The sequence below is a fragment of the Vanacampus margaritifer genome, chromosome 8, assembly GCF_051991255.1.
Source record: "Vanacampus margaritifer isolate UIUO_Vmar chromosome 8, RoL_Vmar_1.0, whole genome shotgun sequence".
Taxonomy (NCBI): Eukaryota; Metazoa; Chordata; class Actinopteri; order Syngnathiformes; family Syngnathidae; genus Vanacampus; species Vanacampus margaritifer.
In genome coordinates this window covers 19,007,212-19,034,839 of record NC_135439.1, presented here as the reverse complement: position 1 = coordinate 19,034,839, position 27,628 = coordinate 19,007,212, and the positions used below count along the sequence as shown (strand labels likewise).

The 27,628-nt window shown below is 38.5% G+C and overlaps 1 protein-coding gene across 2 annotated transcripts in view; it reads left to right on the top strand.

Annotated features, from left to right (window-relative positions):
* Nucleotides 1–8,622, top strand: part of cdh4 (cadherin 4, type 1, R-cadherin (retinal)) — a 217,395-nt gene extending 208,773 nt beyond the window's left edge. For both annotated transcript variants that reach the window (XM_077574031.1, XM_077574030.1), the window contains exons 12-16: nucleotides 1,741–1,977; nucleotides 2,594–2,827; nucleotides 4,694–4,833; nucleotides 7,068–7,232; nucleotides 8,416–8,622. In XM_077574031.1, coding sequence (XP_077430157.1) covers nucleotides 1,741–1,977; nucleotides 2,594–2,827; nucleotides 4,694–4,833; nucleotides 7,068–7,232; nucleotides 8,416–8,622 — 983 coding nt within the window. The remainder of the gene's footprint in view (nucleotides 1–1,740; nucleotides 1,978–2,593; nucleotides 2,828–4,693; nucleotides 4,834–7,067; nucleotides 7,233–8,415) is intronic.
* Nucleotides 8,623–27,628: the final 19,006 nt, after the last annotated feature.

Genomic DNA, 27,628 nt, shown 5'->3' with positions numbered 1-27,628 from the left:
TTTCATTTGGCAGAATCAGAATCGCCTTTATTGTTATTGTATACAACACAATGACATTTCAGGATGCTGCTCCTTGGTCTTTATATATTAAAAAGATTTATATCATTTGTCCAACACAATGTCAACAACGTAGCTCAATATGCTTCACATATTGTAATTAAAAGTACATTTTAAAAACAGTTTTAAAAAACTGTTTTAAAAGATTAAAAGAGATATAAAAGCAAAGAAATAAAATAAATAGCTTAGTAAAATGACCAAAAGTGCGTTCAAGATTTTTGAAAATCATATTATACACGAGTACAGAAAAAAAAAACTGCTTGTTAAAGAGGAAGTTAACCCAAAAATGTTCTTTACAATATGTTCTATGCAGCCCGACTAGTGTAAACATGGTATTCTGATTAATATTGTGATTGGGGAATATGAGTTAAATAATTTGTTTTCTGAAGCTGAGCCTTGATTGGTCGTTACCTGAGCACTGAGCAACTGTGATGTCAGTTTCAGTCGACAGCGACAAGTGGCAAAATGTCCGCACCCTGAGATGGAGAAAAATGGGTCGATTTTGCTGTTTCATCTACAGTATATACCACAAATATTATATGAATCAAATTGCTCTTTATATAGGTGAAAAGCTATAAAACATATTTTAATTTTATATATGTTTTGTTTTTTAATACACAGGTGTTATTCACGCAATTTTACAGTAGTCTGCCATCATGTAGACTAGAATACCAGAATGTGTCATTTTTCTAGAATCTATTTTTCAGTTATTTAAATCACCAATTAATCTAGCTCTCTTTTGCCATAAAACTAAACTGTGTGTCCTCCAAGATGTCCCACGTTAAGTTTTGTGTGAATACAGTGGAATGTGTTAATGACAAGGAGGAAAGCAATTTTCAATTCTCATCTATATTAAATATGTGAAAGGCAAAGCCAGCAGCTAATGGCTTTAGTCTGGCAGAGTTCTGTAAAGCTTCTGTAGTTAGACAATTGAAGGCTTGCATAACACATACAGCCAAATACCAGCGGCAAAAAGTCAACCTTGCCCAGGTATTTACGCAAAAGCCCTTTTCGTGCATTGTGAGCTGCTGCGTTATGATCACATCATTTTGGACAACTGTTTGCTTCCAGCATTATGGAAACAGTTTGTTTAAAGCTTTCTTCTATTCTAAGCTCATGAATTTGGCATAATGGTGCCCCTAGTGCACAAAGAAGGGGCCATCAAAGAATTGGTCTCATCCATCATCCAATGACCGGAAATGTTTTTCTGGAACAATGAACAAATATTCTCAAAGACACATTTCAACATCTTGTAGAAAATTTTAACTATTTTAGCTATTTCCTTCATGTTTTTTTTTTAAGTTCTGTAAAAAGTACCGGTAGCTGTTTTGTAAAAGCTAGCTTATAGTTCTGTAAATTAAGCTACCTGTTCTGTAAAAGCTAGCTTTCGTCCATGTAATCTTCTAGGAAAAAATCTAGCTTTTAGTTTGGTAAAAGCTAGATTTTAGTTCTGTAAAACAAGCTAGCTTTTACTTCTCTAAAAGCGTATAGATAACAGCACTGTTGCCAAACTGCCTCAAACTCCTCTCTCTTGTTGTTGAGTTCCATCTGCATGCATTTTAATCTCACATCTATTACCTCGCCCTCCTCTCCACATAACTATCTCACCACCTCCTCGCGTGTTTTTCCTCCTGCCTCATTTTATAAAGTCGCTCTTCTCTCTTTTTTCTGTCCACCCTCCAGGTTCGCCTCAAGCCAGCGGGACAGGAACCCTCCAGATCTACCTAAATGATGTGAACGACAACCCCCCAGTGCTGATACCGCAGGAAGCCCAAGTCTGTCAGCGGGCACGCCCCAACTCTAGGATAAACATCACAGCTTCGGACGCTGATGCTGACCCTAATGTGGGGCCGTTTGGTTTTGAGCTACCATCTTTTCCACTCACTTTGCGCCGCAATTGGACCATTACCAGAGTTAGCGGTAATATCATCATCTATATTGTCTTGATAATATATAGGATTCATGATGCAATGATTGTACCATTGGCATGTTAAATTTAGGAGGTGCTAAAGTCACTTATATTAAGCAACTCAACATAACTAGCTGAATGAATCCATAAAATGTAACCGGTGGGATGCAAAAACTCTCAAGAGATGAAATAAATGGTTTGCTCTGAGCTCCCCAAGTAAAACTTGAGTGTCTCACAGTGAGAGATACAGGTTGCATCCAGGGTTGACATATGATCTATCATTTGTGACAAATGAGATCTATTCACATCTCCTTGTCCCCCGAGAAACCCATCTGTCAACTAATCCACCCAGATGGATGTATCACAACACTTGCCTTGAGGACAAATCTGATCACATACTTGAATTCTCCTCCCACTGGGACTCAATGTTTCCATCTGACTGACTCATACATGCTGAAAGTTGTATTGCTGTTGGGTATTAAAGGTATCTACTATACAGTATACCCAACACATGACGTGGATAAACTATAGCCAGATATGCCCTTACTGCTCTATCATATGTGGTGTACTCGCAATGAGAAATCTCCAGCTTGACATTCATTTCATTTTCTCACAAACTCTCTCCAGGTAACCATGCACAGCTGAGGTTAAGGATTCCTTACTTGGAGGCCGGCGTGTACGAGATTCCCATTACTGTGTCTGACTCCGGCAACCCTCAACTGTCCAACCGCTCCTTGATCAGAATCAAAGTGTGTCCTTGTGATGACAATGGGGACTGTAGCGCTACGGGCGCCGTAGCAGCCGCCGGCCTCGGCACAGGGGCTATCATCGCCATACTCATCTGTATAATTGTACTACTCAGTAAGTACAAATTACTGCATTAGGGACATGGAGCAATGACCTTTTTTTCCCCCCTTTTTTTTTTATCATGGGATAAGCCCCAAAATCTCGTTTGCGAGGGGGCCCCACACAAAAACTACAACATAAAAGAAACAAAAAAATAAATACAAATTTAAAGAAAACAAAATACAAACAAATAAAATACAATAACCTTTAACAGAGTCAATCTTAATCTTAACACAACAAAGTTCAAGTTATTTCATAATAATAAAATAAAACGTACAAAAAATATTGTGTGACAATACATTATTGAAAACATTGACAATCTGTTTTTAAATAATTAAACAAGATATTTTTAAAAACAAAACCTCAAGAAATGCTTATAAAACATTCAGTCTAATTTTTCCACGTAAAATGGGTTAAATGGGGAAAGAAAATCTATGGAAAAAAACTAAATATTACAAAATATTGAAAAAATATCTGTTTGATTAATTACACCCACCCCCCAAAAAAATCCTCTCTTTTTTTTTGTGCAAACTCAAAACATTCGTCAAAAAAACACTGACATTCAATATACCGTCAGTTTTTTGTTTAGTTTGTTATTTTAATCAGCGAATATGTGAATTTGCAAATGCTGAACTGCAGCTATGTACGTACCTCAATTTTAGAATTTTTGAGTAGGTTGATTTTTGTGAAAAAATCTACAAAATGTTGATTTGCTGTTCAATTTTATGCCCTCCTTGAACGGTCGTTTTTATGCAAGAGAGCCCTTTGCACTTTGTTGACAAGTTTATACATGCGTTGAGAAATGTGTTATGAGAAATGAAATGTATTAAGAATACAGTAATTTGTCCATATCTAATCCACTCTATGTATCAGAGCTACCATATCTATGCAGCCCCCTTTTACAATAGATGAAAAATGGTGGCTTCCGCTAGCATTTAACCCCTTAAATAAATATAAATAAATATAAATAAATAATAATATATAAATAGATAATAATAAATAATAATAATAATAATAACTCGTAATTTAGATGATGTCAACACTTTTGGTTGACGATTGGATCCGAGCTAACCAATCACAATCGCGAGTTCATTTGCATGATTTAATGTTAAATATTTTACATATAAGCTTGGTAAGTTTACAACACGTTACAGCCTGGTGTCCACTATAACAAATAAAAACATGAGATAACCTACTCCCCCCCAGAAAAAAATTCCATGTTGTTCTTATGTGAGAAAAGAGTCAAAATCAGTTAAAAATGTAATACATTTATAATTCCTCAAAATTCTACTCACAACATGCCTTACCAACATCATGAAAAAGCTTTGGGTTAATTTTAGAATAAGGCTGTAAAAGAACAAAATGTAAAAAGTGAAGTGCTCTGAATACTTTCTGTATGCCCTCGATGCATTTCATATTAATGTAGATGAGTGACTCAATTGCAAAATTAATGTATGCAAAATAATTAATATGATCCTTATAATACAGTTTTGGAGTAATTTCCTTCCTCCTCGGAGAACTTTATAGCAACTTTTCATTTGCCTTCGGGTCCAATGAACTCTTCCTGGCAACACATGACATATATGACATAAATGTAAAATGTGAGGCCGAGCAATTCTGTTCATCCTTCTTGCTGCCAGCAAAATACCTGGATTTTTATTTCAGTTGTGAACTGTACAGTTAATTAAATAAACTCGATGTCAATTTCAATTTTTAAAAAGCACATCAAAAGCTCAGTGGTCCGTGACCTTTTTTAAGGAACATCACACTCTTTAGTTTTGATCATGCATTCTATTATTAGATTTCTAACATACAGCTCAGAACATTTGGTGTTTGTGCGTGCCTCTGGCCCACTGATGTTTTGCTGCCTGTTCCTCGTAGGCATGGTGCTCTTGTTTGTGGTGTGGATGAAACGCAGAGAGAAGGAGAAGCAGGCAAAACCACTGCTGATCGACCCTGAAGACGATGTCAGAGACAATATCCTCAAATATGACGAGGAAGGGGGAGGAGAGGAGGATCAGGTATGTAGTCGGCCAAAACCATAAAAGGCTGTTATCCAGCACGGTCAACTTTGACATGATGAACACAAAACTCCCATTAAGTTCCCGAATATAAGCGGGAGAATAACTCCCTGGTGGTGTACAACTGAACAAGTCTTGGCGAATTGAGGTCAGCGCGACTGCGTGTTTGCTTTGTGTAGAGCACAAAATGCTTTTCTCATAGCAAGATAAATTTGCTTTCCCAGCTAAAATACAGGCTGCTGGTCAAGATTTGGTTTTCTTCACACAAATGCTTTCTATGGCGAATGAACAAAAATTCCCAGACACACTCCACAGTCGAGTAGAAAGTCTTCCCAGGAGAGTGAAAACAATGACTGCAACGGGGATTTTCTGTCGATGTAGTTGCAAGCTGCAGCACCACTTTTGCCATGAGTGTAACGTTGCAGTTATTCATCAACTGCAAAACAAAATCTCAGCAAATGACTGTGCTATAGAATTGAGCTATTTACCCGATGGTGAATATTTATGAAAAAAGCAAGCACTTCTGAATAATTAACATATAAATAGCAACCATTTGAGCGCAACAACATTTGCGTCTCAAGAGAGTGTGTTTGGGTGTATGCACGCGACAAGCAATCTTTGCTGTTCATGCAAAGAACTTAACAAATGTAACGTCGTGCTTTGGTACATTTTATTTAAAATGCTTCTTCATACTCAATGTGCAAGCACTTTGAAGAAAAAATACTTTGGTGATTACCTATGGTGTTGATTTAGGGCAGCTGTGGCATAAACTTTACAATGGATGGTGGTTCAATCAATTTCTTAACTACCATAGAATAAAAGTTTAAAAAAAATGTTCAGTGGTGCCTCGAGATAAGAGTGACATGACTTGCGAGTTTTCTCAGAGTGGCTAATACTTTGCATATTTTGTTCATTTTGTGGTCAGCCATAATGTCGTAATTTGCCCACCGGATCGATGACGTCATTGATCATATACTCGAAATAAAACATGATAGTGTTTGCCATTTGGGGAGGTTGCCACATCTTAATTTTGGCTGCCACTGATAGATTTTGGCTAGTGGTGCGTGTCGGATCACAAAAGTCACGGTTCGGATTGTATCACGGATTTGAGTCACAGATCGGATTGTTTTTCGTATCAAAAAAAAAAAAAAAAGATAAATAGTAACTTACTTTTTCTTCATTTATTTTGTAAAACGTTTTTTCCAAAAAATTAAAAAAAATAATCCATTCAAAATGTCTACTATAGCCGTTTAGGATTTAGGAACATAACTTTAAGTGCAATTAGAGGCAGAAAAAAAATATACATAGTCCATGTGTAAAATGAGGTATGTTGTGTTCCTAAAATCTAAACGGCTAAATTTGGCATTTTGAGCTGAATTTTTTATTTTATTTTTTAAATGGACAAAAGTGTTTTAATAATGAAAAGGTCTCAAAGTGCAATTCAAGGCACATTTACCTTCCTTTAAACATAGAGAGTGACTTACAAAGTTGCCTTGGTCCTGAATATTGAAAATGAATTAAAATAAGCCAGATACCAGCTGTCAAACTCATTTACAGCTTCCAGACAGACATTCGTACGTAATGCTAACTGCTAGCTGCAAGCTAGTCAGTAGCCACTTACGTCGGATGACGGCCTAATTAATTAGCGGTTTCTTAGCATCCTAAATTATGAAGAATATGAGTTGTGTTGTTGTTGGCCGCAACTTTAATGTCAATCAAAACTACGCTAAAGAAATTTAAATGTCTAAAATAGAAGTCAAGCTAGCCGTCACGCCACCACGTGGGGCAACTTCGAGATACGAGAGGCAGAAGGAAAAAAATCCTGTATCATTGATTTGAGGACTAATTTCACGCTAAGTTGTCAAAATGCTCCCATAAATGCGACTTACGTGAACCACAAGGGGTTTCAACTGATACTGGAGTATATTAACTCAGTTGCATTGTCCGCAAATTATACAATTTTAAAGTAGTGTAAATTGTCTTTGTGAAACAAAGATCTATGCAACTGTTAAGTGCCATGTCCAGTATTAATATGACTATAATACAACGTCAACGTTCCACTTCACTTGATACTAACATGCAGTTAGGGATTAATTTTTCATTTCCTTCCTTGGGGTACGGCAAACATTTTTCATCACTTTTCTCCTCATTACAGGGCCGTTACTGCATGAGACAGATTTTGCAAAGAAGTTTTATGCAAGTCTTGCACATTTCTCTGTGTGGTCTTTATCCAGGACTATGACCTGAGCCAGCTCCAGCAGCCAGAGTCTTTGGACCACATCATCAATAAACCGGTGGGAGTACGCAGAGTGGATGAGAGGCCTGTCATCCCGGAGTCACAGTATCCCGTCAGACCCAGTCTGCCCCACCCTGGAGATATAGGAGATTTTATTCATGATGTAGGACTGACATGCTGAATTTCTTCTGTTTAAAATCAAACAGGCATGATGATTGACAATTACATTGTGTGCCATTACGCATTCAAAACCCATTAATGGAGAAATACGACAAAAAAATGTTAAACATTTGTGAAAATGTATTTAAGATACAATTTTTGGGCTGTATAAGCACACAAAGTAACAATATACTCCAAATAAACATGGGCCTATTACTGGTTTGACGGTTTACCGTGGTTTTTAAAAGTCAATATTTCAATAACCACTAATATTGGCTGTCACCGGTAATGAGCTCTTGTTTTCTTTTTTGACGGGAAATCTAAGCAGGTCTTATGCTGCAAACACATATGCCTTTTTGTTCTGATTAATGTGCTTTGTCCTAAAAAAAAAAAGTGCCAGAGGGTACGAGTTATCCCCAAGGACATTAGTAGCATATGAGTTTTTCTAAAAAAAAAAATAGCTCACCGGTGATGGAAAGAAGAATTAAAACAAAAGAAGAATGTTAACACATACATAGCACATTTAAAGACAATTTAAAGTCCTTTACATAAAACAATAAAAACATTACAGAAACAGAAAAAATATCCACATTGCAAAAATTATAATAAAAATCATCTAAACAATGATTAGATTAAAATGATGAAAACCGACCATCAGTCCAGATAAATTAAAAGACAGTGTGCAAATGGGGATTAAAACAATAGAATAAAAGATGGACTCATGAACATAAACAATAATAAAATAGTTTAAATATTTGAAAGTAAGGGACAGTAATCATGAGATGACACTGAAATGTAACGTTGCGTGTCATCTGTATAAAAATGATAATAGATGTTGTGGTGCTCCATAATCTGAGCAAGGAGCAGCATGCATATTAAATAGAAGTGGTCCCAGAATGGACCCTTGTGGAACCCCGCATTTGATATTTGTTAACTCAGACCCATATCATATTGTCAGAATCGAACATCGACCAATGCCTAATTCCAAATACATTTCAATAAGTACAATTATGTTGTATAACAATGAAGTATCTTTAGTGAGAATGCTACTTAACAGGATGAAAAATCTATCGATATGTTCACCTGGAACTGTTTTATGTGTTTTACTCAAGAACAACTGGCAATTGGCAGGTTAAAAAACATCTATCACATTGCAGCTCAATAAATCTTGACTGTCGCGTCTCCAGGGTCTTCGGGCAGCAGACAATGACCCTACGGCGCCCCCCTATGACTCCCTGCTGGTGTTTGACTACGAGGGCAACGGTTCAACTGCCGGATCAGTCAGCTCACTCAACTCCACCAGCTCAGGTGACCAGGACTACGACTACCTCAACGACTGGGGTCCTCGCTTCAAGAAGCTGGCCGACCTCTACGGGGGAGGGGACGATGACTGAGGGCGAAGGAGGGGGGTGGGGTGGGCAGGGACGGCGGGGTTCTTTCGGGTGGAGCCAGGAATCAGGAGAGGTGGGTCGTTTGGACGGATACCCCTGGAAAAGCACGGGTAGACACCAGAGACATGACCCACGCTGACATGTGAGGAGTGGACCCCCACATGGGCTGTCGATGCTCACTGGAAGTCTGGAAACATCAATTCCACTGCAACTGTATTCTGGCTTCATACTTTTCAATGGCAAATTTGTTGGATATTGTTCTCTCCTTTTTTTCTTTTCTTTTTTTTTTTTTGTCCTCTCACCGTGCTGGACCCCAAACTCCCTGGGGACAAATCAAGGCGGTAGTGAGAGGCGCACGTACTGAACTTAAGCTTTGATTGTTTAAAAGAATACCATGTCTTGCTTTAGTCACAACGCTGAAGAGAATGTTTCCGGGGAGATGCCCTGTGACTCTCTCAACTTGAATTTCCTTAGAACAGAAGCACTGTCATTTTATAAAGTGCCTTTTGTGGTGTGATTTTTGTATCAGACTCCTGCTATCTCAGGATCGGTTGCCATTCATGCAGTACAGGGAAGCTCTTTTCTGTCATCGCCTCCCCTTCGGCCCTCAAACCAACCTTGCCTGTCACTCCACCCCTCCCCTTCGGCGCGGTTCATGAGAGAAAGGCACAACCAGGGCACACTTGTCACACTCACGTGAAGTATGGCCTGAAAATAGTGAGGACAAACGTCTTCTCCAAGGACCTGTTCAGTTGATCATCACCTGTTGACACAAATACAGGGACTAACTGCTATTGTGTGACATCATTTTTATACTCATTTGGAATTTGTAAATTGATGGAGAATGCCTGCCTTTCCTCTGTGGTCTCATGAATTTACAGTAGGGAGCCTTGATGTTGAGATGCTTGCCTGCACTGTACGGTTGTTGTGATGCTTTCTCCACAGTGTAAAGCTTCTATTTGGCATGATGTGAAGAAAGCAGGGACCTTAAAAGACTCCGAATCAAGGCCTCTGACAAGTCCTGAAACATTATCGACACCTTTAACATTCCCGTTTTTTACAGTCCAACAACAATATTGGAAGGTGCATGATTTTTTTTTAAGTTTTCTTCAAATCACTTGTTAGTATGTGGTGAGAATGTGAAAATAGTCAACAGAAACTGTATAAATATACTCTGTATAAAGACACTGAGAAAATAAAAATACTGTAACATACATCATTTTGAAGTATTGATGACATTTCATGTTTTGTTTTGTTTGTTTTTTTGCTTCCATTCAGTTAAAGGGGCTTTTTGCATTTAAAAAATATATATTTTAAATATAGGTTTTGCGGCGGCACGGTGGCTGACTGGTTAGCACGTCCGCCTCCCAGTGTCGAGGATGTGAGATCAAGTCCGGGCTTCAGCCTTCCTGGGTGGAGTTTGCATGTTCTCCCCGTGCTTGTGTGGGTTTTCTCCAGGTACTCCGGTTTCCTCCTGCATTCCAAAGACATGCATGGCAGGTTATATGAGCACTCCAAATTGTCCATAGGTGTGATTGTGAGTGTGGATGTTTGTTTGTCTCTGTGTCCCCTGCGATTGGCTGGCAACCAGTTCAGGGTGTACCCTGCCTACTGCCTGAAGCCAGCTGGGATAGGCTCCAGTTCCCCCGTGACCCTTGTGAGGACTAAGCGGTTAAGAAAATGCATGGCTGGATATAGGTTTTGCGCTCTTATTTTCAAATTGTTGTATGTATAATATATATATATATATATGTATATATATATATATATATATATATATATATATATATATATATATATATATATATATACATCTTGGAGGTTGTGAGCTCTACAAGTTTCATTTGTGCATTGTGCATTTGTTTCATTTGTGCATTCACTGACCATTACATAATTGGAAAAATAAAATGTCCTCCAAATTCAAAACATTGATATATATCAAACAAAAATAATCTAAAAGCTAACTTAATAGATATTTACTGCAAGTTTTTGCCTTACAGACATGTTCCGGAATGCTCAGCTTCATCTTTCAAGTTTCACAAAAAATGTCTGCTCCATTTCTTCATTTTTATGTCTAGCAGCCTCCAAATGGACTGCTCTTAAAAATACAATGTCACAAAACCATTTGAGGATCTCAAAGGTTTTCAACAATTTGGTCACGCCAAAGGGCTGAGAGCATTTTTGTTCAGAAGAATTGTCTTCAATCATGTGAGTGGGTTGAAGGGAATCGTGGAGACGCACACAGACACAATCGAAATTTGGGCTCTCACAAATTAATCTTTTTGGAATCGATTATCCTATGATTGTTCAGGGAATCCCCCAACACCCCCATCCCTATATCCCACCATGGTTCCGAAGCTAACTTTATTTTTTATTTTTTTAATGTCCAACAGTGATAAGCCAAACTTTGACGTTATACTAACTTCAAAGTAAAGAACATTTTCATGTTGCTTTCATATAAACTCGGGTCCAGTGACTCTTGTGACCATGAATGGCTGTAATGAAAGTGGGGACTTATTTAAAAAAATAAAAGATCCAGCAGCGACTTTCACTTTCACATGGTCCTTATTCATTTTCCCACAATAATCACATCACTTTACACTCAAACACGATCACTGCTTAGCTATGTAGACGCACTTTGGAGAACGCTATGCTAATGTGGCACTTGGGGTTGGATGAAGACACTTGAGAGTGTACTTTAGTTGTCTTTACTGTAATCGCTCACATTAACTGCAACACACGAAACATGACATGACCATGCCATTTTCACGGAAAGCATTAACTGACTAGTGTAAACAGCAAGGGACGACTAAAAAAGTAAAACAAATAAAAATAAAAAAAAGTTTTAAAAAAGTTAAATGAAGCCCTTTTGCAAATAATTAGCACTTATCTGCAACACACGAGACACAACATGACCTCATACGCCATTCTCATGGAAGGCATTACACTGACTAGGGCCTGGGAGGACCCCTGAGCTGCTTACCCATGCCTGCATGGAATCCCAACTGTCTCCTGACCAAAAGTGTTTATATCTATATAAGTCCAACATAAATTTGACGACATGTAATAATTATTAACATACACATACAGTATATATAGACCACAAATACTGCTTATCCCACACTAAGCTAAGTTCGCTAGCAGAATTTCACCCGCTCATCATGTATTTACGTCCTCGTGTTCCCATTTCCAAGCAATGTCAGCTCCACTTCGCAGTACAGTGTTCCCTCGTTTCCCGCTGGGGTCGGTTAAAAAAAATGCCTGCAATAAATGAAATCCACAAAATAGTTAGCTTTATGTTTTACATTTATTACAAATGTTTTAAGGCTCTAAAAAACCCTCACCACACAGTTTATACACTTTTCTCAACAAGGCATATACATTTTCTCACATTTCTCTCTTGTTTAAACATTCTCAATTTTCAAACCTTCATATAAAAAAAAAAATTGTACATTACTGTAAACCAAAAAAAAATGCCTGCAAAATTGCATTTTAAAAATCCGCTGAACAGCGAGACCGTGAAAGGTGAACCACAATATAGCGAGGGAAAACTGTAATGACATGTAACTTTAATTTTGGGGTTAAAAAAACAACCCTAACCCTAACCCTAACCATGGGCATAATATACTGATGTAGATATTTGTTGCCGGAAGAGCGGGACGTGTGTCTGGCCGTCCACATTAACAAATGTCTGTGCAGAAATATGGAACACTGGTTCCAACTTCTGGATATCGCATATTACAATTATACAATAAAAATTATTAGTTTCGAGGCATTCATTCTTGTATCGACCAATTTTTGTCGTCAACACAACCTACCGTAGTTGGTTGACTTTTTTCCCCAGTCCTAATCTAAATTTCTATATCTAATATATACATTTTACATAGAGAATGTGTTGTTTACAAACCAAAGGCATGTTTTTATATTGTGTTATCTTTTGGTAATATTACTGTTCTACAAATTTTTTAATGCACTATTGCGTTTTGCCTGAAGTCACCTGGGCGAGGCTGCAGCTCCCATTTTGGTTCTGCGTTAGATAAAGTCGATGTAGAGTTATCACGTTCTCCTCATGCTTGCATGGGTTTTTTCCAGGTACTTAATTCCTCCTATTCCAAAACAAGGTTAATTCAAGACTCTAAATTGTTCCTAGGTGTGAAGGTGAGTGTGAATAGTTATGGGCACCTCATGGCAAAATGAAGTTCGGATAGGGGATAGGCTTCTGCTCACCTGAGCTCCTAATATGTTGTACAGAAAATGGATGCACTATTTGACAAGTCCTGGTGGGCTCAATGGTGAATTGACTACTTTTGAAATACGATGTATGTATGATGTGGTCTTGGTATATAGTGCAGTAAATTTATTGTCACGTTTTGTGGTAGGCTGCATCTTTATTTTATCAGTAAATCCCCCACAAATTAGACCAATTATCGGATCTGAGCAAAAGCAGTGGTGTATCGGCGTGTGGGGGGTCAAGAACTATATTTGTGTCCATTCCTGTGATTTCAATTACCCAGCTGGAGTGCCAAAAAAGCCACTGGGGATTTAACGGGATTTAAATCCTCTCTGGCAGCGTGTCTATCAATTAGCCACGCCATTAATCCCCAAGGCGTAATCTCATTAGATAGAGCGCCTTTAATGAGACATCCAGAGAGCTGCAGGCCTGGCAAGGGAGAAAAATGAGGTGGTGGCAATCTGCAGGTAGACCATGCGGAGAAGTGATTAGTAGGATCGAAGAGGGTCAGCAGCGGGAGGGACCGAGGAAGAGAGATTTAAGAGTGGGGCCAATGTACATCATTGGAAACTTGCTGGAGAATAGCTTGAAAATAAATCTTGTCGTTTTGTCGTCACTGTGTGAAGACGGAGGAGGAGAAGTGAACCAAGTTCATCGTGGATGAGGTCCACCGCCGCACTATCTTGCAATGTTTGATTACTGGCTAGAAAATCTAGAAAAGACACAAGAAAGTGGCAAAAAGATTGTAAACATGATTTCATTTCCATCACTTTATTTAATAAAGCAGGACATTATTTCAAATGCACAAATTCAAATTTATTATGATTCATTTTATGGGTTTGGTCCCTAACATCTATCAGAAAATTGACAAAAATGTTGATTATTCTTTCCCAAAGTCAAGGCAGATGTTTACAAATTGTCCTATTTAACTCATTCACTGCCATTGACGGCTATAGTGGTCAATAATTCATTTAAACTATTCATATTAGTTTAAAAAAAATCCACTAGTACTATAGAAAATTATAGTACATTTAGAACAGATATAAATGTTTTGATTAATCGTGAGTTAACTATTGAAGTCATGTGATTAATTACAATTAAAAAAATGTAATCGACTCGCGGCCCTAATTTTTAATAGTCTTTTCAGGGGGGTTTAAAAAAAAAAAAGTTTATTTAAAAAAAAAAAAGTCTAGGTTTTCATACAAACAACAAACAAAAAGTGGGAAAAAATAGTTAAACTAATAGAAATAGTTCAAATGAATTGTTGACGTTTATAAGCGTCAATGGCAGTGAATGAGTTAATGTGGTTGGTGTTTTTATGTAATCTACATTTTTTTTAAATAAGATAAAACTGGTATATAATGTTATACAATTTCTTGATGCACTGATCCACTGCCTTTAAGTGTTAATTATGTTGGCCAAAAGGTCATTTGGACATTGATCTTCTTTACAGAGAGTGTATTTGACGGTCTTAGCAGAGGCACACTTGGTTTCCCTGCCAGGATGAGCACAGAAGAAAGTACGGCTGAGTTGAATTACAATGAAGAGTATGTAGGCTGAGATTTTGCTGCTGGCATGCAGCCAGTGCCTTGTGTGTGTGTTGTAAATAAAGTTGTCTTTAAACATGTCCATGTTGTACTTTTTTTCATTGTTGAGTCTCTTAGGTGTTGGGTCTTGGGACCATTCCAATCAAAACAACTCCACAAGCTGTTGGTTGTGATGCTGGATGCATAAAGACTTGTTCAGAGTTTCGTGTTGATGTTGTCAACTGAAATGCTGTGCTAGATAGACTTGCTCTTTTCAACGCTTGTGCGCTGACACCGCTGCTATTTTACAACTCAAATGAGATCAAAGCAGAAGAAATGTGACTTCATCATTAACTAACCACAAAACCCGAACTCCGTTAATCACAGGACTCTTTCAACCACATAATTCAGAACCCATTGTGATGTGATGGTTGGAGGAAACAAATGGCAATACAGATTTGGATACTGGGGCCCGCCCGAGGTGCCAGGAGGTCCACCGGAGCGGGTGGGGCACAACACAAAGACACCCACCCGCCCGGCCCCCGGAGCCCCGAGACCAGGGCTATGGATGGAGCTCCCGGCCCAGGGGAGGGGGAGGAAGGCGGACAGGGTAGGGGGAAGGAGACGACAAGAAGGGCAAGGGGCAGCGGCAGGGCTGCAGAGATAGGTGGAGAGGAGGAGGAAGGGCAACGAGGGAGAAGGGACAGGGAGGCGGAGGACGGGCGGGGAGAGGCAGCAAGGGGGAGAGGGAACCACGGGGAACCCCGGCGGCCCTCAGGCCCCGAACCGCGTCGCCGGGCCCAGAGCAACAGACCGCGCCAGGGCGTCGCCGCCCCGGACACCAGGGAGAGTCCCGCAACGCAGCACCCCCCAAGAGACCAGGGAACGACCAAGACGCAGCCGCCACCGAGCAGCCAACAGAGGGGCAGAGCCACCCATGCCCAGCCAGGGGGGAAAGCACCTGTCGAATTAACCCACTGGCATGCAGTGAATCCGAATATTAACCCTTAGTGCCCATTGGAGGTGTATCTTGAGAAGTTGGTGATTAAGGTGTCGTTTGATGTAGTCTGCTCGATCCTGCTGGCAGCAACTGGTTTCCTGACTATAAAAAAACAACCATTAGTTACAAATTGCCAAATACAGAAACAACAATGTAAGTTATCGCGATGTGGTGGCTCTCGCTAACAGGCAGAATTAAGTAACCAGATTTAGGTTAAAATATTCTATATACGTAGACCATGGTTCTATAAATTTTGATATTTGTTTTTTTATTTGAGGCAGATATTTTTTCCATTAAAATGTGTTTTATGAGGAGGTTAGACCATTGGTCGATATTCAGACTTTGTTTATTTTTCCAGTTAACAAGAATTGTGTTTTTTTGCAATAGTAAGGGCTACAAGTGTAGATTGAAATTGTTTATGTGGTAAGTCAGTTGTTGTTAGGTCACCTAGCAAACACAAGTTTGGCGATAAAGGTATCCTACAGTCCAAGATAGCAGAAAGTTTTTCTAAGACTTTAGTCCAGAAATATATAACCGGAGTGCATAACCATAAAGCATGAACATAAGTGTCTGTAGTGTTTTGTAAACACTAGAGACAAATGTCGGAGTCTGAGAGTCCCATTTTCTTCATCATATATTGAGCAATGTATGTTCTATGAATAATTTTATATTGGATAAGTTGTAAATTTGTGTGTTTTGTCATTTTAAATACGTTTTCACAAACTTGAATCCAAAAGTCAGATTCCGGAGCTATAGACAAGTCTGTCTCCCATTTCGAGATGGGTAAAGACATTTTATCAGTATATGAAAATAACTTATATATTTTTGAGTTTTTTTGTTGTTGTCGGAGAAAGCTTGGTAATATCTTTAGCTAAAACAGGCGGTTGGAGCGTACCCCGAAGTGTTGGAATTTGTTTCTTTATCATACTTTTAACTTGCAGATAATGTAAAAAATTTCAGTTTTTAACCCTGGAGAACCCAAGAACCCTTTTCTTCTTTGGAAAATTATGAATTATACATTAAATGACTGCTATAAGTTCACTGAACACCAAAATATATGTTTTTTTCAATTTCAACCCTTTTTTTAACTAGCTCAGAGTTGCTAATTTATCAATATATATATATAAAACATACTCCTAGGCATTCTGCAACATGATATGAAATAGATTAACAAAAAAAACACAATTTTACCATCTGATGGTTTGTTGAGAAGATGGTTTTGTTTGGATTGATTTCCAGCTCAACAAAATTGGCATGTTGCCAGCCATCTTGTCACCACCACTCTGGCTCATGTAAGTGCAATATTCATCCAATAGATGACCCCATGCAGGTGTCAGAAGTGGCACTCTGGACTTTTGAATTTAAATTTGCAAAAAAAAAAAAAGTCTTTGTTATTTGAGTAGCAGAATTTATAGGGGCCAAATTTGACCCCGTGGGTTCTCCAGGGTTAATTTTGTATTTTTGGAGCAAGGATGTATATGATATAAACATATTATCTGAGAAGAGATGGTGGAGATGTGTAATTCCTTTCTGCTCCCACACAACTAAATAAAACGATTGGTTGTTAAATTGAAAGTCGGGGTTATGCCATAGGGAAGAAAGCCCGCAGGGCTCCACTTGGGCTTTTGTAATTTCTAGTGCCTTCCACCAGTCAGTCAGGGTGGCGGAAATCATTGGGTTTTTAAAACAATTGTGTTGCTTAATCTATGTTGTAATGAAGAGTAAATCTAGAAGTCTGAGGTTATTACAATCTTTCTGTTCTAGTTCCAGCCAACAGTTAGTATCTCTGTTGGGTTGTGCCCATAGAACGATATATTGTAGCTGGTTAGCTATATAGTAGTGCATAAAATTTGGTGCCTCTTGACCTCCTTTGGATTTACTTTTCTGAAGAGGAGATAGACTAATCTTTGCTTTTTTTTTTATTCCAGTAAAATTTTGTAACGGCTGAGTCCAACAACTGGAACCAGTTAGCCGTAGGTTTAAATGGAATCACTGAGAAAAAATAGTTTATTTTAGGTAAAACTTTCATTTTAATTGTGGCTATTCGTCCTATTAAAGAAATAGGAAGATTATTCCAGCGTTACAAGTCACTATGAATGTTATCCAGAACTGGAGAAAAGTTTAAATGAATTAAATCAGTTAATTTAGGTGAGATTTTTATGCCTAAGTATTTTAAATTACCTATAGGAAATGAGTAGTGTGGGTCCTGGCTTGCAGGGTTCCATGAATTTTCTGTAATAGGTAGAAGTGTTGATTTTGTCCAGTTAATAGAATAATCTGATAACTGTGAGAATTTAGTTATTAAGTTAAATACTTCCCCTAACGAAATAGCAGGCTTTTCCAAATAAAGTAAAATATCATCGGCATATAGATTCATTTTGTGTTCTGTTACCCCAGAGTGAATTCCTTGAATCCTTCTTTCCTGGCGAATGGCTAATGCAAGCGGCTCAATAAATATTGCAAATAATAAAGGGGACAGTGGGCATCCCTGTCTTGTGCCTCTCTTTAGAGTAAAACTCTGAGATATAATCCCATTAGTAGTAACTGTAGCTTTAGGAGAATCATATAATACTGATACCCAGTGGATAAATGATTTCCCAAAGCCACATTTATTTAAAACAGCAAAGAGGAAGGACCAGTTAACTTTGTCGAAAGCTTTTTCTGCATCCTATAATATAATAACTGCCTTTTTATCATGCCGCTGTAACATGCTAATAAGGTTAAAGAGCCTCCTAATATTATCAGTAGAGTGACGATCTTTAATAAAGCCTGTTTGGTCGCTATGAATGATTGTCGAGATTACTGTTTCTAGTCTAGATGCGAAAGCCTTAGTGATAATTTTAATATCAGTGTTAATTAGTGAAATCGGACGGTAACTTGATGGAAGGGTGGGGTCTTTATCTGGCTTTAATAAAAGTTTAATTGCTGCTGTATTCATGTGTGGGCGTATGTAACCATTAGTTTTAATTTCTGTTGCTACTCTTAAGAATAGTGGAGCAAGCATTAACCAGAAGTGCTTAAAAAATATAGCCGGATAACCATCCGGGCCAGGTGCTTTGCCATTAGGCGTTACTATCCAGAGCACTGTACAACTCGTTTATAGTAAGTGGCGCATCTAACATATCTTTATATTCAGTAGTTAACTGAGGTATATTTAAGCTACCGAGGAATGCCTCAATATGCTCAGGGTTAGGCTTCTTAGTTTCTGAGTATAGGTTGCAATAATAGTTATAAAAAATTTGATTAATTTCTTCTGGTGATTGTGTGCATTCACCAGTTGTCCCTTTAATAGCCGTTATAAGAGATTTTTCCAGATTGCGTTGAAGTTGGTTTGCAATGAATTTACCTGATTTGTTATTATATTCAAAATTGTTGTATCTCAATTGTTGTATTATAAACTCTGTCTTTTTAGATTGCATATCGTCTAACTGTATTTTTGTATTTTGTAAGTCAGTCCATATTTGGTTATTTGGGTTTGTTGTGTACTCATCCGTCAGTTGTTTGATTTTCAAATTTTTTATCCTGTTTCTTTTTATAAGATGAATATGATATAATTTTACCTCTAATTACTGCTTTCCCAGCTTCCCAGAGAAGAGATGGAGATAAGTCTGGAGAGTCATTTATTTCCAAAAAGTCTGCCCACTCTTTTCTTATAATTTTGTCAAACTCTGCGTCGTTTAGCAGTGAGATGTTAAAACGGCATGTCGGGGGGTGATTTAAAGGTATAATCAACTTGTAGGGAAAGGGAGACTGGTCGCTAATAATAATAGCATGTATTTTTGTAGTGTAACAATTTTATCAGCAATAGAGTTATTTGTGAGAAAAAAAATCAATTCTTGAAAAAGACCGGTGCACAGCGGAAAAGAAGGTAAATTCCTTCTTATTTGGGTTTTTAATTCTCCAGCTGTCGACGACGCCAAAATCATCCATATATTCCCCTATTACTTTAGTAGATTGTAATCGCCTTATACATGTTGTATTATTAGAACAATCTATTAATGGATTTAAGACTGTGTTAAAGTCTCCTCCAATAATAATAATAGAGTTCGCTGATAATTCAAACAGCTGAGAGAAAAATTCATGGAAAAAGGCCGGATCATCCTTATTAGGGGCATATAAATTACCAAACGTATTTATTTTATTAAATATAGTCACCTGAATAATAATGTATCGGCCCTCTGGGTCTACTATTGTATTATTTAGAGTAAAGAATAAATTCTTATGTATGAGAGACTCCTCTTAGTCTGCTGTTATAAGGGGCAGAGTACGCTTGGCTAAAATTCTTATCAATAAGCACCTTCTTTTTCATTAATTTCCCACTGTAATCACGCCGTTTTAAAGTTATTCAAAGTTGTGTTGATGTTACCTCCAGCAACAGATGTCCATCAGCCGGTCGGCTCGCCATTAGGCGCGTCACATTTCCATGTTTTGAGCTTGAATTAGCTCCGCTTCGCTGTCCGTCAGCAATGAATTTCCGTGCGGAAACACGAAATATTGGTTCCGGCGTCTTCTGGGTCGCACAAATATGTTTTTTAGCTCTTTGACCGCCAAAAACGTTTAATGACGTATGCTGAAATCCTAATGAATGCCGCCAATAACGTCAATTGACGTCACCTACATTTTTTTCTCAATAAGCAGTGCAACGTCTTGTGCAGCACTACCTTGTCATTAGGGTTGTAAAATCCCAAAACAGCCACTTACTATGACCAGCAGATGGCAGCATTGTATCTCTTTTCAATGGGCTCCCGGTGTATGGAATTACAATGAAACATGACAAATCTGATGAAATAGAATGTTTTCAAGGATGACGTGAATTCACAAAGCCTTTGTCACATTAAATCTAATTCACAGAGCGTCACTAAACAAAAAATATTTGTGTCAAAGTCACTGTTGTGCAGAAAATGAAAAGAAATATTTTCACAAAAAGCTTGTTTTCTCCTTATCTTTTCAATTTTCTCTCAATGTCACTCAAATTACCTATTTTCGAAAGAACGGAATAAGGTAGAAACATATCTCTTTTTCTAATGAAAGAATGGAACGCGATTTTCCATTTGGTACCCAGCATGTATATGTAGTCAAAACACACAATATTCTGTTTGCCTTGAAAGATAAGTTAAAATACTCTAAATCGGCTGGCATTGTCGGGTTGTTTTTTGGATAACGTTTGGCAGTCAAAGAGTTAAAATTACTGTACAAAGTATTTTGATCTAAATATCGACTTTAACTGGGAAATCTGACTTAAGTCGAAATTTGGGTTAGATCGGCAGCGTAGGAACGGAACTCTGCCGTAACTTGAGGACCTTGGGGTCTTGCCCACGGGCACCAAGTTGGTGAACCCTGCCGTATATAGTCCCACACTATAGTACCCGCATTTTGTTTGGCGATTCAGACAGCCAGCTTGTTCCTCATCGCATATCACATGACCACGTACCAGACCTGTCATCATGACGGACCGGCACATTACGATAAAAAATAGCCATGAAGCAGTCATTTTGTTGACATTTTTGGTGCAATACGAATCAGACTTGACCTCAGAATTGAACTTTAGACTAGAATTAACCAATGGGGTGTTATTGGGATGCAAATGCCCAAGCATGCGGGTGAAATTAAAAAATGTGGACTAAACTAATAACAACCATGGACACATCTTCAAGAAGTTTATTGCCAGAAAAGCGGACTAGAAATGCTCCCAATGTAGAACAATGTGTTTGAATGTGAAAACATGGTCGAATGCATGCTGGAAGTCTGGGCAGAGAGTATTTAATCATCTCAGTGAAAATGTTCACCTCGGCCAGTTGAAATGTCTTCCTCAGGACAGCGTCTACCTCCCTAAGAGACGATTTTCCGGCACTTCAACAAGTTGGACTCAGATGTCCTTAAGGGCACAATCAAGCTCCGTTTCCCATCTGCCCCTCCATTTCCCCCTGTCAGCCTCACTCTGGGAGGACAGCGCAGAGCCTAGGATGAATAATAGATGTATAGCAAAGTCATTAGTATAAATAAATAATTGATCACCGCACATGTCCGGGATTATTATTGTAAATGTTGTGATGATATTACAGTAATGTGACAGGGAAGAACGACGAGCTTTGAGATTGTCTGCCTAATGAAAGATGATTAGTCACAGTTTAAAGTCAATGCCGTCATGGCATGTGTGTATTCACTCCTTGTTCCATTGCAAATGCATGAGATAAAATTCATGCTAATTTCACATCAAACTATTTCTCATGTATAATTAATGCATGTGTTTTTTCATGCTTTTGCCTCACAGTAATTAGTATGATACTTAATTGAATGTACTTCATGTTTTAGCATGCATTACATCCCCTGATGGCCCACTACTTTAGACCGCAATTATACATGTTCATATTATTTTTAGGCAGTATAAATTAGCAACAACTTCAGTCTGGAGCATTTTTTGGTAGTGTGCAGATTTTTTTTCTAATTTAAAATATGTGCCTGGGCTCAATAACTGTTAGGAATTTCTTGTTTATTTAATTTTGTTGGGAAAGTGTCCATCAAATCTGAGCATCATTATTTTGTAATTTTTTCAATGGAGTACTGGCATTGATGCAATTAACGAGTTGGAAAGTAACGAGTTACTAATATACCATGTTAATTCTCTCGGTGAAGTAATCTGACTACTACAAAGCCACAATTGATTATAGCTTATATATTAACAATGTTAGCAAGTAGATCACAGGGATCACATTGACATTTGCCATAAATAATAAAATATAGGAGGATATCCCATTCGTAGATAAAGACACATACCAAACAACTCTACACTCTAAAAACAGTTGGATCAAAAATAACCTAAATATGGGTGAAAAATGGACCGATCCTCTATTTGGGTCCATTTGACCCAACTTTGAGTCAAGAAATTGGTCTTTTGGTGTAAAACAACTCATGAATATTGGTCAGACCCTTTACTTGGGTCAAAAAATTGGGTCATTTTGTATAATACAACCCAGAAAATTGGTTCAAATTGACGCATAAAGTGGATCGGTCCATTTTTTTATCCTTAATTGGGTTACTTTTGACCACACTGTTTTAAGAGTGTAGAAAGAGAAAATACAGTTTTTACAGCTTGAAATGAAGCATACTGAAGCTTCACAATTATAATGACGTCACGTATGTGCCATGTCACGTTCGGAACACATGAAAAATACCAATGCAGTAAGGTGAGTGATTTGTGTTTTCAAATTGGAAATACAGTACATTCACTATTTTGAGCGTCAGCTAAAGAAAAGATTAGGGTGTGTTGCACATTTTATGCTGTTGACAAAGTGTTATCTAGCTTCAAAAAGACTACGTGTAATAATGCAAAAATATTATTATTATTATTAGTAGTAGTAGTAGTAGTAGTATTTATCATATGGAGCAGATTCAAGCGAAAGACCCACACGGATGTGTAACTGTGATGTTCCCAAATTTAATCATTATATTTATAAACAATGTACTTAATAAAGGTTTTGCCATGACAAATTACAATATTAACTCTTTGACCGCCAAAAACATTAAATAACGTTTAGTAAAATCCTACGGAGGAGCGCCAAAGACGTTAAGAGACGTTCACTATGTTTTTTGGGGGAAACGGATGGAGGAAAGCCTTGGCCAGCTGTGCTGAAAGTATCAAGCAGATCTAGTTAGTATAATGACTATTTTTGGCCCCTAGATGGCAGCAATGACTCTCTTTGGACAAGATTGGGTAGGCGTCAGTAGAAGACGTGAGGCGGAGCGAGAGTGTTGAGGGGAGAATGGCTGGGGAAGCGAAAATGGCGACCGGTTGCAAGCGGCTCACGCTTGAGCATTTTTTTCAAAGACGAAAAGCATCGACCAATGCTAAAGAGCACATTGATGATGATGATGATGGTGACTCCGAGGTTGACGCCGAAGTTGGAAGCGTTGACTCGGCGGCTATGATCACGTCATAAAGCCTCAACGGCTAGCGATGCTAACGCCGGAAAACGCGGAGCACAACCGAGCACTTCTGCACAGGCGGATGTTCAATCGGACGACAAAGAGTACCCCGATTCCAATGCATATTCATCGGAGGAGTGGGTACAGTCTGATCACAGAGAAGACACTGGTTCTGGACTACGATGCCACCATGAATGGAGCGGATAAGATAGATCAGAACATCTCTTACCACCCGGTATAGGAACTGAAGGACATGAGGAAGCCAGACGTAACACCACCGTAATGTCACCGTATCATCATCCTGAGAGTAGACTTGATGGCAACATGGCCAAACACACACTGCAGTATATACTTGCTATTCCCCGGGAAAAAAAGGCCGGCAAGAGAGTGTATCGTCTGCACGCGAAGGAGCCATCGCAGTGAAACTAATCTGTTGTGCAAATCCTGCTGCGTCCCCTTGCACGCAGGGGAGTGTTACAAAAAGAAAAACTGTATTTGAAACATCCACACAATTGTAAATAGTACCACGGTTGCACACATTTGTAAATAGTTTGCCAAATTGTTTTGTCAAATTGTTACACTGTTGAATGTAAATAAATGTATTTTGCTATCAAAAAACACTTTTTCATTGTTGGTGGTAGTATTTTACAGAAGTAAAGCACTGTTTAGGTGTTTGTGGCATCATTCATGGAAAAAAAAGGTGTCAAATTCACAAGAGTGCATAAAATAATATCGTTTCACAAAAAGCTTGATTTCTCCGTATTTTGTTTCAAAACAGAGCATTTAGGTGAAACTAACCATTTTCTATTGTTGATTACTGAAAAACGGAATAAGGTAGAAACAAACTTTTTTTCTGATGAAAGATGAGAGTCCAATCTTTCATTTGGTAGTATGTGTGTTTCCATAGTCCAAACACAAAATTTTCTGTGGACCTTGAAAGATCAGTCAAAATGCTTAAATCGGCTGGCACCCACGGCATCCCTTTTCTGAAAACGTCTGGCGGTCAAAGAGTTAAAATGTAATATATCAGGTCAAAAAAAGACTGCCTTAAAATATATATATGATAATTGAAGTGTTAAAAGACAGAAAGAGTTTAGTTTGTAGCCTTCTTAAAATAATCGCCTAGGTAATTTTTTCAGATTTTTCAGGAAACGCAAAAAAATTTACCATTTTACATCATGAGGAAATGATTTAGGCAAAAAAAATTGGGGCAAAAAAAAAAAGACTTAGGCAATTATTAAGGGTGACGTTATGTTAGGTGAAATACATAAAGACAAATTTTTATTTACTATTTTTAAAACTGTTTACTTACGTTAAGTCAAAAAAAAAATAAGTCTTAATTATATATATATATTTATGCAGTGTTTCCCACACTATGTTAATACTTGGGCGGGCCACCCAAGTAAATTGGCCAGCACCCAAGTAGATTTCAGGAAAATGCTAACAAAAAAATTTTTTTTTAAACGTGTCGTGACCAAATATACCGCATATAACATTAGTTCGCCGTCACTCACTAATGGATCATGAGGTTAGAGAAGACGCTGTGAATTTTATGTTAAGTGGAGTTGTCGGCATCTGATGAATGTATATAACTAATAAAGTATCTTCCAATCTTGGAGTTGTCGGCATCTGATGAATGTATATAACTAATAAAGTATCTTCCAATCTAACTTAGTTACGTTCGTTAAGTAATCAGTAAAGGAACTCAGCAGTACGTTCCTTTTTCAAGGTAACGCGGCAACCTCATTATGTTTTCCAGGTGTAGCGAATGCTGTTACATGTGACTCCATGTGAGTCAGTGTGACATCAAGCGAAGCAGCCTCATGTAAGCGCATGTAAGAGCAGCACATGAGCTTGTTTGTTCCTGCAAGAGATTCGAATGTCACACACTTCTCCATGTAAACCTAAAGTGGAGATGCAACACATTTTCGTACCTTCCTTGCAAGGACTTTGTAGATGGGGATGCTCCTTTTCTATGTGCGCTGCCGCTGCCTGCTGCCAGACCTGATGTAGCCCCATTAAAGAGGGCAACAGGCTATTAACCCCCACATCAATACTTTGCAGGTGCACACCATACTTACAAACCCATTTCAACAGCAGTCATAAACACCGGTCCTATAATAGCATCTGTGGGCCAAAGCAAACTGCCCTGGTCAACCTCGTGACAAAAGAGTCCTCAAGTCAGCATTAACCCTGGTGCCACAAGGTCATGGACACATAGGAGATGGAGTTGTTAAGAGGTGCAAGCAGACGGAAAATGCTGATGCATGGACCTTAAAAAGTTATCTTTATTTCATAATAAAGGTGGTTATTGGTCAGTGAATTTGTGGATCTTGCTGGACAACAAAATGCAGCAAATGTATCCCAAGGCACTAAGTCAATTCATCTAAATTGCCTTCATATGGTCATCAGGGACGTGCTATCATTAAATTAAATTTTAGATTTCTCGTCCGTATTTTAAATTGATTTTCTTTATCAATCTAATAATGTCAATGTTTTCATCATTAAAATTAATAAAATTGCTGAATTTGCATATTTACGTGCATACATGGGTGAGAAAGGAAGAGCGGCTGTCTAATATATTTAATGAACATGTGTTCTATTATGTAGTCTTTCTGATCAGCCAGAAAAGTGACTGAAAGTGCACAGTGGAGCCAAGAAAGTACTGAGCCGCTGCCACAGGTGGCAGTGCTGAGCTCAATTTGTGTAATGTGTAGAGGAAGTGTGGCAGCTCTTCCCATAGCACGGATTTATATGGCTAGACTGTCAGTGCCGCATACTCGCCTTTGGGAAAAGTGAAGCCACCGGCGGCCATTTTGCGTTGCCACTCACTAACGCCACCTAACTATAATTTCACGTTATTTTCTGTCTCTACGGGGAAAATACCATACCACTGTGTATGACATACAGTTTTACCAATAAATTTGGGAGAAGTGTTACATGTTAATTCGATTGCAAAGAAAAATACTTTTAATTTTCTCTTACTGACAATTCCGAGCATCACAAGCCAAACTGGTGGTCAACTCGGTGGATTAGCGAGTGGCAACGTAAGATGGCCGCCGGTGACTTCCGTTCTCACGACGCTAAGTAAACGGCATTGTTAGTCCAGTCATATTTTAGTCCGTGAGGATGATGGCTGGCTTCACTTAATTTCAGGGATGCACTCTCAAATGGGCGCTTCCAGCAAGACAAGAAATAGTGTGTGCGAACTGCGATACAAGTCGCAAGTGAAAGACAAAGAATACAAAGCACATCTAAATGATGTAATAGCTGAAAGGGATCATTCAGAAAAACTTAACGTATAATTCCCCCAACTGTGTCAACTTTCCTTTCAAAAGAGCTGACTTGAATACGTGGAAGTAAGAAAAGAGTGATGTTACTTCACTCTTGTTCCCTCTGGCAAGCTCAGGGTGTTTACCCAACACCCTCAGGTGCAGTGACTGAGATGTCGCTAGGCAACCTCATCGTCCCCCGTTGCTGCTCTGCCTCCGGCACTCAAGTGGGAGCTTATGTGGACTTAAGTCTGAAAGAGCAGTGATGTTGATGAGTGGAAGAGGGATTACCATGAAAAATAATGGGTTGGGTGGAGGCACAACGGATGAGGTCTTACCTGCATCACCACCGCCACCACCAGACAAAGATTTGTGGAGGAACAACAAAGTAGCTTTTATTAACACTCAGAATGAGCAAACTATGTGCACAAAAAAGTACTTTTGCACAATTCAATATAAAATTAGTGCATTTTTACATTTTACTAACTACTCTGTTTTTCAGTTTCAGTCTATAGGACAAGGAGATGCCTGTCGTGTATAGTAGGCTACATGTAGCTATTGCAAAGAAGCTAATGCCATCTTGTGGTTTCAATAAATAACTGTAATTCAAAAAAATAAAATAAACGTTCCAAACCCGGGGTTCAGTACAATTGTCAAATACAACTGCGCACCTGGCGCATGTGAAGCTGCTTCCTGTCAATGTGACCTAAGGCGACGACTGCCACACTGGTGGAAATGCACATTGCAACAAATATAACAGCTTGATGTAGCAGATGTTGTCAGAGAAGCCAGAACGCCAAGGGACTCAAAAAGACATCCCACCAAAGAATACAGTAGTTTCTTGTTTATCGTGGGGTTACGTTCCAGAGCACCCCCATAACAGTCTGCATGCAAAATATATCCTCACATTCTACAGTAGGCTACTGTGGTAAACTATCAGGAAACTGCATGGACCCATTGTTACTCTGTTTGAGCTGGGAATAAAATAATTAAATTGCAGTTTTCTGCTAAGAAACTACGAAAAACCGTTTATCCGGGACCTATTGTATGTGCAGGG